General features: G+C 42.3%; 1 protein-coding gene across 1 annotated transcript in view; it reads left to right on the forward strand.

The window, feature by feature from the left end:
- LOC109913450 (centrosomal protein of 120 kDa) overlaps positions 1 to 12,463 on the forward strand; it is a 181,537-nt gene that overhangs the window by 105,468 nt on the left and 63,606 nt on the right. Inside the window, exons 2-5 of the mRNA XM_048593566.1 lie at positions 277 to 437; positions 1,011 to 1,208; positions 8,313 to 8,537; positions 9,489 to 9,708. Coding sequence (XP_048449523.1) covers positions 277 to 437; positions 1,011 to 1,208; positions 8,313 to 8,537; positions 9,489 to 9,708 — 804 coding nt within the window. The remainder of the gene's footprint in view (positions 1 to 276; positions 438 to 1,010; positions 1,209 to 8,312; positions 8,538 to 9,488; positions 9,709 to 12,463) is intronic.

Genomic DNA, 12,463 nt, shown 5'->3' on the forward strand with positions numbered 1-12,463 from the left:
AGGGTCTAGGCCCGAAACGTCAGCCTCTCTGCTCCTATGATGCTGCTCGGCCTGCTGTGTTCATCCAGCCCTGCACCTTGTTGTCTCGGATTCTCCAGCATCTGCAGTTCCTACTATCTCTAACAATGTAAGGTCCAGTTCTTAAAAGTAAGTAAATCATGCCCATTTTATTTTCTTTTGAACCTAATTTGAACAAATTCAGTACTTAAAGTCATAATACTGTTGGCTTAAACTCAATAATTAAAATTGCTTTTAAACTATTTATACATTTTATAGTTCTGGAAACTTTACCGTATCCCATCCTGGATTTGAACCCCAAGACTCTGACTGCGGTTCTGAATGAGGAAGAAAGCTATTATCAGATTGGGCCTGCTGAATACTGCATCGACTTCTTTATGCTTTCTGTGACCATTGCATTTGCAACACAGTTAGAGCAGGTTGGTGAAAGTACTAGTCTTAAGTTAGGATTAGTAATGTTAATCATGTAGCAATACTGGTGAAACATGTGCTTCATTATGCGTGTTGGCTAATGTAATTACTCCTTCATGGTGAAGTCTTCAGAATTAGTTTAATTAAACTTTTCATCACTTGGTCTGCAGCCTGTGGTTCATTACTAATATTCATATGTTTTGAACAAAGACAAATTTACAATTTTAAGACCAGACTGTTGAGCCAGGTTCTTCAATAATGTGGAAACAGTCACACCTTCTTCATTTGATGAATGTAATGGGATAGTAGTTCAACAAAATGCATGAATTATATATTGTTGTTTACTGCCAAGCTCAAAGGAAGTCCTTATGACTGCTCACAGTGCAACCATAATGGGTCTTAAAATGATACCACCCACTGATGGATATATTTCAGGAGGTTGCTGATTATATCTGATTTTTACAGTTGAAGTTTTGGTCCTGAAGTTACTGCTCCAAAAGTTTGTTTGTAATTTTTATGTGTGCCAACAAAACTGGCTTTGATGAAATTTAATCTCGAGTGTAACTTTGTACTATTCTCAGTTAATTCCAAGTACAATAAAGCTTCCAGAGGAGAGACCTGAATTTTTCTTTTACTACACTTTGCTGGGAAATGATGTCACCAATGATCCTTTCATTGATCTGATGAACCCGAACTTTGCACCTGAACGAGCTTCAGTGAGGATTCGGAGTAGACTAGACGTTCTCCAGCTATTCTTATCTTCCCAACCAAATCTCCAGGTATTTTAATATTATGCACTTAAATTCATTTGGTACAATATTCAGTTGCTTGTTAGAGTGGGAAGAGGGGAGGAAAGAGATGGTGATGATGAAGATTATTTGCCTAAAGTGAAGGAAAAAACAAGTGATACATGTAAGTTGAATTAGCAAAAGCAAACGTTGTTAGCCACAGAGCATAATAAATCCTGTTCCTGAGCAGACTGGTCCATTTGTATTTATAGGGTTGTTTTAATGAATTGATCTATAATAGAAAAAGTGAAAAGAAAGTATATTTGCAACCAAATACGTATTAAGCACAGAATGTGAATAAACAAAGTGATATTCTTTTACAAGACACATTTGCAGCCTATCCCTAATTGCCCTTGAGAGGGTGAGCTGACTTCTTGGATTACTGCAGTGCATGTCATGTTGTTAAATCCACAGTGCTGATAGAAAGGTAGTTCCAAGATCTTGACTCAGTGATAGTTAAGAAACAGCAGTATTGTTCCAAGTAAGGATGATGTGGCTTAGAGAAAATTTACACGTGCAGGTATTCCATACATCTGCTGCTGTAGTCCTTTTGAATGGTAGCGATTGCACAAAGATACAGTGCAAGGAAGCTTGGTGATTATAGCTGTACATCATATAGATGGTGCACACTGATTCCAAAGATGCCAAGATGGCAGCGGAATAGGACACTTCACCCAGGGCTCATCTGCTCCACCTGTTTCTTTTTCTTTTTTTTCCTCTTTTGTGTCTTGAATCCTTTCTTTCTTCTTGGCAATGTTCTGACCACCTGGCCTCAGCACGGACTTGGACTTCTGGCCTCAGCGTGGACTCGGACTTAGCACTCACCTGGTGTGGCGGTCTTTCGTTGGCTCAGCGTGGCAATCATGGGGCCGGTTACCGTTGACTATAAACTGAACTGGTCTAGCCATATAAATGCAGTAACAATAAGGGCAGGTCAAAGTCTAGGAATACTGCAGCAAATAACTCATCTCCTGGCTCCCGAAAACCTGTTCATTGTATACACGGCATAAGTGAGGAGTGTGATGGAATACTCCCCACTTCCCTGGATGGGTGCAGCTCCAACAACGGTCAAGAAGCTTGACACCATCCAGGGCAAAGCAGCCGAGTTGACTGGCACCATATCCACTCCTTCTACCATTGAGGTACAGTAGCAACATTGTGTATCACCTAAAAGATGCACGAAGAAATTCACCGAAGATCCTTAGGCAGTATCTTTCAAATCTACAACCTCAACCATTTATAAGGGCAAGGGCAGCAGATACATGAGCATACTAGCAACCGTAAATTCCCCTCTAAGCCACTCATCATCCTCACTTGGAAATATATCTCAGTGGAATTCTTTCCCTAACAGTATTGTGGAACTACCTACAGCACATGGATTGCGCAGTTCAAGAAAAAAGTAAAAGAAACCAAGTGAAATGTTCAAAACTCTAGCTAATCTGTTACAACAAGCAGATGATATCTTTTATATTAAAACACCTGTTAGGGATCAACCCAAAATGTGGATCCATATGGGGCAAATCCGACTGATGCCATAATATGGAAAAATTCTATTCCTGGTGATGCTAGCAGTCATTTTTAAGATAATCAATGCCATTTAATATCAGGTCCAAGTATAATCCATAAGCCATGTGCCATATCCTTGAGGTCTTCCAAGTATGGTAAAGTTAATTGTATGTGCTTGGAATACCACATTATACTTGTAGTAATTGCAATTTAAGAAGGCAACTCACCACCATCTTCTCATGGGCAACGAGGGACAGGCAATAAAAGCTGGCCTAGCAACACACATGCCCCACATTCCATCGTTAAATTAAAAAGAAAAATCATTATCACGTATAGCCATTGTCAGTTTGTCCTGGCCTGTCTGTCTTGTTTCACTACTGCCCTGGCTTCTTCAGTATCCTGATCAACGGCATTGTCTCCTTCAGTATCTTTATCAGATTGTTTTACTCTTTCCTTGTATCAGGAGTTAGATAGGTGGTCCAATGCCCCTACTTCTAGATTTTCACTCCTGTTGTTGAGTTATGTTTTATTCTGGGGACTTTGTCTGATGAGTACCGGGGTGCTCCTCCTGAGCAGTCCAGACAATGAAAATGATCTTCAGAAGACCAGTTGTCTACTCACTGATAGCCCTATGGGCATCAATCTGATGGTTTTACACTGGAATCATTAGTCACAGTCCAGCCCTGGAGATGATATTGGTGCAGACAGACATTCTGGGAATCTGGGAGTTTGGTATGTTGTGACAGCTCACTGAATAGCAGGTGTACAACTACAGGAATTGTTGTCTGTGGTAACAAATGCACTAACCATTGAGGGAGTATCATCTGTTGAGGAACCTGGTTGTTTCATGCCTGGGAGTTCCCAGTGCCACATGTGCAATCTGGCTCCTGGCATCTGAGGGAACCCAACAATGGCAGCAAATCTGACAGTTCTGGCACCTACCTGTTCTGGTTCCATGGTAAACAGGACCAACTGTACTGATTTTCTGTAAGAGGACTCGTGAACTCCTGATTGTTCTTGTGGGTTGATTTGGAGATACCACATGTCCCTGGCAGAGCCAGGAATGGAGTCAGTGGCTAGGAAGTTCAATAATTAAAACAGAATTGTGGATACTGAAGATCTGAAACAAAAACAGAAATTGCTGGAGAAATGCAACCGGTCTGCAGCACCAGTGGAGAGAAAGCCAAGTTAACGTTTCAAGTCCAGTGACCCTTCTTCAGAATTTCAAGACATCAGCATCACTCTAATCTTCAGCACTGCTATAATAACATTTCCTCCCAAGCCAATCATTTACAGATCTGCCTGGAGGTGGTAGCATATGTAGATAGCATTCTCTAGTCATGTGAAGATGCCTGCAATACTGCCTCTCACTCATCTGCAGGTAGCTGGACACATTGTGTGCACTCTTTCAAAGTAATTCAATGTCATTGAAGAGTCTGGTTCCACTCCATGCAATGCTTGCGGTTCCACAGATGCAGCGCCCTGAGTGTCTTGTCTCTGATTCTGTGGTCCTTGCTTTCTCTTCTTCATTTCCTTCTTCCTATCAATGCTGAGTCAGCTGTTTGGTAAGGTAAATAAAACATGTGACATGGATGTACTGATATGTGAAGAAAAATAAGTGTGAGATCAAAGTTTTCCATTTGAGATCTTGATATGATCGGTCTGACTTCTGATTTCTATCAGGCTGCTAATGTATGAGGTAAAAACATGCCCTACTGCCACCTCAGTGCATCATCTGTGACTTGTGACTGGTGTTCTCATTCCTAATTCTGCCAAGTGCAAGCTAAGTGTCTACTTTCTCTTGATATTGCTTTCTACACATATGCCAATTAGCACAATGTTACTGTTTCTACTCTGCATTATCTCTGCATCTTGCAACATGCAGCCTACATAAGTTTTATCACCACGTCTATAACTCTGGTATGCAAGAGCCTCTCAATTGTCATGCATGGTTCATTGCACTATAACCCCTCTCAGCACCATTAGCACTGAAGGTGATTGAGAGATGCTGTTATTGTCAAAGGTTCACATGTAATAGTACATGGTTGGGAAATGACTCTTTGCGGCTTTAAGATCCTACTTGACTTGACTGTGCAGTGATGTTTTTCTTTCCCCTCCCTTACATTCAACTTAGCTTACTACATGTACACTTAATCTAAAGTTCAAGTGAAAAAGTTGCCTCAGTTAGGTGTGGTTTATCTATGCAGTAAGACATACAAACGGTTCTGTGGCTCCTCAGTTCTGCACTGCACAGTCTTTCAGAGTAATTATCCTGGAAAACACTGTTGGAAAGCATGATTGTAGTTAAATTTACTTTGAAGTCTTTCATCCTGTACCTTCTACCTCCCCATAAAACTTACTGACCTCCTCCTCTCATCTGCGAGTGAAGGTTCATGAAGGCAGCTCATCACCATCTCCTCAAGGGTGACTAGAATGAGCAATAAATACTGGCGCAGCTAGTGTTGCCCACGTCCCACAGTGATTTTTTTAAAAAATCCATCCTATCTGTCCTTTCTCAGTCTCCCCCATGACTATTGTCTCTTTTACTATCTCCCATGATTTGTGCAGTTCGTCTGATTTACAGTCCCAATGAGGTCTCCATGTCTAGCCTTATCCTTGCAACTCCCCCTTATATAGTTCCACTATTTTCTCTCTCTGCCCCAAGCGAGGCAGCCATGCACACCTGATTAGCCCATTGTGTTTTCCACCATTAATATTTAGCTCCAGCCCTTCATTATCCCTGTTGTTGCTATGATTAGAACTGACCCTTTGCATCCCAGTGTGCTCCATCCATTCCCTATGATTTTTCCAGTGCCCTCAACAACCATGCCTAGCTTTCCTTTGCAACCAGCCCATCTTTCTGTCTACCCTTTCAGGTAATTCCTTTTTTAGTTTGCACCCCACATCTCTTCTCCAGTCATATTTGCTGGAATCAGCCACTGCCATGCAAATTTGACTCATACCATCCCTGCTTTTATACTTAATTCTCCTCGCAATAATCAGTAACAGTCAAATAGCTTTTCTAATTACTTGGTGCACTTGCATCATGCCCTTTTGCAATTCATGTGTTTGGACACTCATCTTTCTGCGTCGCTGAGCTTTATGATTTGTCATAATTTAGATGCTTTGCTTTTTTGCTGTTATTCTTGCTGAAGTGGTCAGTTTATCACATTATACTCCACTTGTTAGACCTTTGCCTATTCATTAACTTATCTATGTCCCTTCATAGTTTACATATGTCCTCTTCCCAACTTGCTTTGCTGCGTATCTTGGGGTTGACAGCAAATTGATAGCCTCCACAGATGTTGAAAGTGAAGGATTCAGAGCTGTCCTGCACAGTCTTGAATTTTCCTCCTGATTTTAGCAGAGAAGTAGAAATTGGCAAGTTGATTTGCAGGCAGGCAGCACCCCAAGCCATTGACTGACCAAATCCATGTCCCTGGCTTGGAATTGGAGGCTGCCCTTGACTTACTCTGCCAGGGCCCACTGACTAAAGGCTATCTTCCTTGACTTGACTGAGGACTGCTGACAAAGATGGCAACTTTCCTGGCTTTGTGTCTATGCTAAATAGCACACCAATACAGCAATACTGTGAGCTTAGGGACAAGGCATGGATGTGGTGAGCTCAAAAGTGAGTTAACACTAAGACAGCATGCTGCGATGCAGCCTGGTCCAGTGCATGCCCTGGATGTCTGACCCTGAGTGTCAATTATCCTTGCTGCAGCACTCCAACTATCATTGCCTTTGCACCTTGAGGTATAGCATTGTAGTACAGAAGCATACTATAAGTGGGTAGGAGACGTGCCATGAGAATTCGTAAAGATTAGCACATGTCTGGTGCCAATATCCATGGACATGGGCTGTGTATGGTCAGTGCCCATGGAGCATATTCAGAGGTACTGATGACCAACATGGAGGCTTTTTGCAGCCAACAGTGGGTTGAATACACTCAGTATCCACTCTGAATTCCAAGTCCAGAATTCTCAGTGTCTCATTTGCTTGCAGCAGATGGTATGATAGAAAGCTGCATATTAATGAGGTGAATTCTGCTGTTCTTGAGGTCATTAACAAGAAATGGCTTTAGTAGGCAACTCACTGCTGCCTAGCAAGAATTTTGTCTCCCCATCTAGTACCTCATTAAAATATGCTGTGATTATTCCTGATATCGATATAGGCCTACGCAATTGCTGAGAAACAATTTCCCTTACTGGAAAGTCTACAACTAGGGGGTGTAGCTTCAGGATAAAGATGTTAGCTAATTGGAGCTGCGACGAGGAGAAATCTCTTCACCATGCAAGTTTAGCAGTCTCTCAGAATTCTCTACACTCTGAGCTTCAAATGTATATTTGAGGCTTAGATTGAAATAGTCTTCGAAATGAATGGATTTGAAGATTTGACCATAAAATATAGTTGAGACCATGAAAGTATGCCATGGTTTTATTCTGATAGAATAGAATAGAATATCTTTTATTAACTCTGTACTCAAAACTTCTGGTTAAAGATGTTTGCAAATGATTCATCCTTTTGCATTTTCTTTCTGGATTGTACCATAATTGAAGATGGAGATGTTCAAGGACCCTCCTGTTGCTAGTTGCTGAATTGCCCATCAGCACAAGGACTGGACATGGGAGGTTACTGTTTATGGCGAATATGCTTCTTCTGTTCCCGATTGCTGAGAGTCCCTCATGGGTGCCCAGTTTTGAGCTTCTAGATCCTTTCTATTCCATTCAATACATTGGTAGTGTTACAAAACGTGCTACCTATTCAGGAGGACTATGTAATTTGTTCTTCCTACCAATGCCATCATCGACAGGAAAGAGGTCAAAGGGGACTTTCTGTCACTGTCTATTGCAGCCATTAACCAATTGATGATGGATACTGAGGTCCTCTACCCACAGTGCGTTCTGTGCCTGTACTGACCTCAGTGCAACTTACATGCGGTGTTGAGGTGCAACTGAAGGCTGACTGTAGGTGATAATCAGCAGAGGTTTCCATTTTCATTTTTGGCCTGATGCTATTTAGTATCATCAGGTCTAGAGTCAATGTTGAGGACTCCTGGGACTCTTCTTCCAGACTGTCCTCCCCATGAGACAGGACGTAGGTCAAGATGGTAATGGAAAGAACTTGGGGCATTTGTTGTACACTTTAATTTGGTGATTCTGAATGTATCAGGCTGAAGTTTGACTAGTCAGTGGGGCACTTCTGCAGATTTTGGCATTAGTCATCCAGATGTTACTGAAGAAGATTGCCTGGATTGAATATGTCTTTGTGTCTAAATCAGATGACTCAGTCACAGCCACATGACCGGTCTAGTTTTATTATTTTCCACAGTAGTTTAGTAAAACTGAGTGGCTTGTTGGGTGATTTCTGTGGGCATTTAAGCATCAGCTGTTTGTCTGGAATGACGTAAGGGTAAGGTTGGCAGATTTTTTTCCCCCCAAAGGAACACTAGTGAACAAGATGGATAAAATTTGAACAGTTAATATTTTAAAAATGGGATCTGAAATGCATAAGGTTTTGTCATGCCTCTGGATGGTGGACTGAAGTGCAAAATGAATACTCTACTTTGACTTTTCCTTTAAACTTCAGATCCATTTGTGCTGTGGTGACAGATCATTGGGCAGCACAGAGGTCTCACTTGCAGGGTTATTAAAAAGAAACCAAGAAATAGATCAGCACCCTGCAGCAGTTGAAGGAGCATTTACATTGGTGCCACCTAACAAAGCAAAGCAAAAGGACCCTCCTCTGCCACTTGAGTTGTCTCCGACTGTGGGAGTGTCAGTAACCCTTAGAAAAGAAGGAACAAAATCTCAGGTAATTACTATTTACTTTATTTCATCTATGATGCAATTTTTTTTCCATTACGTTTGCATCCAGTCACAACTTACTGTAAACCTGTAAGGATAATAATTCTTTCTTTGTGAATATTAATCATGTGGATAAAATCAGAGCTATTGTTTGTAGTTATGTTTAAAAGCTAATAGTAGGGATGTATAAAATTGTCAAAAATGCACCCATCCATCTTTTAGCAGATAAAATGTCTTATAGTTCCTCCACATCATTTGAGATTTTTGTTATAAATTCCTATTTTTACATTTGCAATGAAATTTGTCACAATGTAATCGCATTTCCTACTGATGGAGGTGCTGCAGTATCACATTTAGCACGAATGCATAATTACAGAATGGTAAACTCAACTACGATTTCTGTTTCAAACACGTACACGTTGGTGTAAGTGTTTAGAATTGTATTACAAGATTAAAAATACTTGGTCACAATAAAAAGGAGGCACCAGTACAGCTTTGCACTCCAGGTTCATTATCGTTTTACAATTCTGTTTCTTATTGGAAATCAATGAGTACCATATAAAATTATTATTCTGAAATCATTTTCTAATCTATTTCTTGTTATGATATTTAGCTTTGCTCAAGTTATCCAAGATCTGTTTCATTGAAAGGAATTGCATGCAGGGTAGCTATTTAATGACCAAACAGTAACTAGGAATTGCTTGTAAGATTAAAAATGTTTGCCTTTTAATTCTTTTGTGTTAATTAACTAATGATGAAATAAAATTCTGGAGGTGATGTAATTCTGTTTGGTATCTAATCAGCTAAATGTCAGTGATCAGTGGAGATATAAATACTGAATTTTGAATCGTTGTCTTATGTCTTAAGAGATTTTATACATTATGATTATGAACCTATATAATTTGGATGTTGGGAATTTGCCTTTTCCATTGTTGACCAAACAACATTTTTTTTAAAGCAATCTAGTCCAGGTAAAATGGAACCTGAACCTAAGTCTCCAGTGATGCAACGAATAGTTTCTCCTCAAACTGTCAAAACTTCAATTCCTGAACGAAAGCCTGAGACAGTTGATATTGCAAACATTTCTCCCGAACATAGTGATTCTCCTCCCAGCAGAGATCAGGCAACAGAAAACGAGGTGAATAGTCTGCAGGGAGAAGAAAATAAGATTCAGAAAGGTGAGTACAACTTGGCAGTGCTAGGATACATAATTTCTGTGATTGAATGAAAAATATCACAGGGCATAATTTGAAGTGATCTTTGGATATTTGCTGTGCTGTTTAGAGCTAAGATTCTCAGTTTCACAAAACATATACAGCACAGTAACAGGCCTTTTCGCTCATCCAGACGGTATTTGTGTTTGTGCCCCACTTGAGTCTAACTTCATCTAAGTTTATTGTTGGAGTCCTGTATTCACTTCTCCCATGTATGTTTGTTTAGGATATCAAAAAAAATCTAATAATGGTAGTAAATCAGGAGGTGGAGGGAGGCAGGTACTTAGTGAAATTGTAATCATGAGGGAAGTGATACTAAATAAACGGTTGGACCAGGCTGACAAGTCTTCAGGTCCGGACGGACTAAATCCGAGGTTCTTAAAGAAGGTTGCCTATGAGGTTGTGAATATATTAACTTTAACTTTCCAAAATTCTCTACAATTCAGGAAAAATTCAATTAGACTGAAAAGTAGCAAAAAAACCCCTCCATTCAAGAAGGGAGAGGCAAAAATCGTAACAGTAAAATGGTCATCTCCTTGACTGTCATGGGAAAGGTGTTAGAGTTGATTATTTAAGAGATTATAGCTGTGTACTTCGAAAAAAATGGGGTTATTGGGAGGATTCAGCATAATTTTGTCAAAGGGAAGTTATGTTTAACCAATTTATTAGAAGGAGCAGTACACCCTTTGGATAAAGGTGAACTGAAACATACTATACTTTGATTTCCAGAAGACATTTGACAAGGACCTACGTTAAATGTTATTTCAAAAAATAAAAGCGCATGGTGCAGTGTGTTCTGTATTAGCAAGGGTAGAAGATTGGCTGGCAGGCTGGCTGACTGGCTGGAAGGAAAAAGAGTCTGATTGATAGTATATGAGATAACAAGGTGTAGAGCTGGATGAACACAGCAGGCCAAGCAGCATCAGAGGAGCAGGAAAGCTGACGTTTCGGGTCTGGACCCTTCAGAAATGGGAGAGAGGAAGGGCATTCTGAAATAAATAGAGATAGTTGGGGAGGCAGATGGAAGGTGGATAAAGGAGCAGATAGGTGGAGAGGAGACAGACAGTTCAAGGATGCGGGGATGGAGCCTGTAAAGGTGAGTGTAGGTGGGGAGTTAGGATGGGGGTTGGTCAGCCAAGGGACGATGGATAGGTCAAGGAGACGGAGATGGGGATAGTAGGTAGGAGGTGGGGGTGGGGGTTGGTCAGTGAGGTGGAGGAGTGAATAGGTGGGAGAAAAGACGGACAGGTCAGGGAGGCGGGGACGAGCTAGGCTAGTTTTGGGATGAAGTCCCAACCACAGCCTCCAACCTCATCGTTCCCCAACCCCATACTGCCCGTTTCTATCTCCTTCCCAAAATCCACAAACCCAACTGCCCTGGTTGACCCATTGTCTCCCCCTGCTCCTGTCCCACCGACCTTATCTCCACTTATCTCGACTCCATTTTCTCCCCCCTGGTTCAGGAACTCCCCACCCACCCCTTCACCTCCTCCAAAACTTCTGATTCTCTGGTCCCCAACACCTCATCTTCACCATGGATGTCCAGTCCCTATATACTTGCATTCCCCATGCAAATGGCTTAAAGGCCCTCTGATTCTTCCTGTCCTGCAGGCCTGACTAGTCCCCCTGCACTGACACCCTTATCCGCTTAGCTGACTCATCCTCACCCTTAACAACTTCTCCTTCAATTCCTCCCACTTCCTACAGACAAAGGGGTGACCATGGGTACCCGCATGGGCCCAAGCTATGCCTGCCTCTTTGTAGGATACATGGATCAGTCCCTATTCCGCAGCTACACTGGCCCCATCCCCTACCTCTTCCTCCGTTATATCAATGACTGTATCGGCGCCGCCTCGTGCTTCCATGAGGAGCTCGAACAGTTCATCCACTTTACTAACAACTTCCATCCCAACCTTAAGTTTACCTGGACCATCTCCGATACCTCGCTCTCCTTCCTGAACCTCTCTGTTTCCATCTCTGGCAACCACCTGGAAACCAATATCTATTTCAAGCCTATGGACTCCCACAGCTACCTAGAATACACCTCCTCTCACCCACCTTCCTGCAAGAATGCCATCCCCTATTCCCAGTTCCTTCGCCTCCGCCACATCTGCTCCCAAGGTGAGGCATTCCACTCCCGGATATCCCAGACGTCTTCGTTTTTCAAGGTCGGGAACTTCCCCTCCACTGTGGTCGAAAACGCCCTCGACCGCATCTCTCATGTTTCCCGCAACTCATCCCTCACGCCCCCTCCCCACAATAACAACAAAAACAGAATCCCCCTCGTCCTCACGTACCACCCCACCAACCTCCGGATTCAACGCATCATCTTCCACCACCTGCAATCTGACCCCACTACCAAGGACACTTTTCCCTCCCGACCCTTACCTGCCTTCCGGAGGGACCGATCTCTCCGTGACTCCCTTGTCCGCTCCACACTCCCCACTCCCCACTAGCCCCACCATCCCTGGCACTTTTCCCTGCAACCGCAGGAGGTGCTACACTTGCCCCTACACCTCCCCCCTCACCCCCATCCCAGGCCCCAAGAAAACCTTCCACATTAAACAGATGTTCACCTGCACATCTGCCAATTTGCTGGTCCCGATGTGGCCTCCTCTACATCGGGGAAACCAAGCGGAGGCTTGGAGACGGCTTTGTGGAACACCTACGCTCGGTTCGCAACAAACGACTGCATCTTCCAGTCGCGAACCACTTCAAC

This window comes from Rhincodon typus, chromosome 3 (assembly GCF_021869965.1).
Source record: "Rhincodon typus isolate 14 chromosome 3, sRhiTyp1.1, whole genome shotgun sequence".
Taxonomy (NCBI): Eukaryota; Metazoa; Chordata; class Chondrichthyes; order Orectolobiformes; family Rhincodontidae; genus Rhincodon; species Rhincodon typus.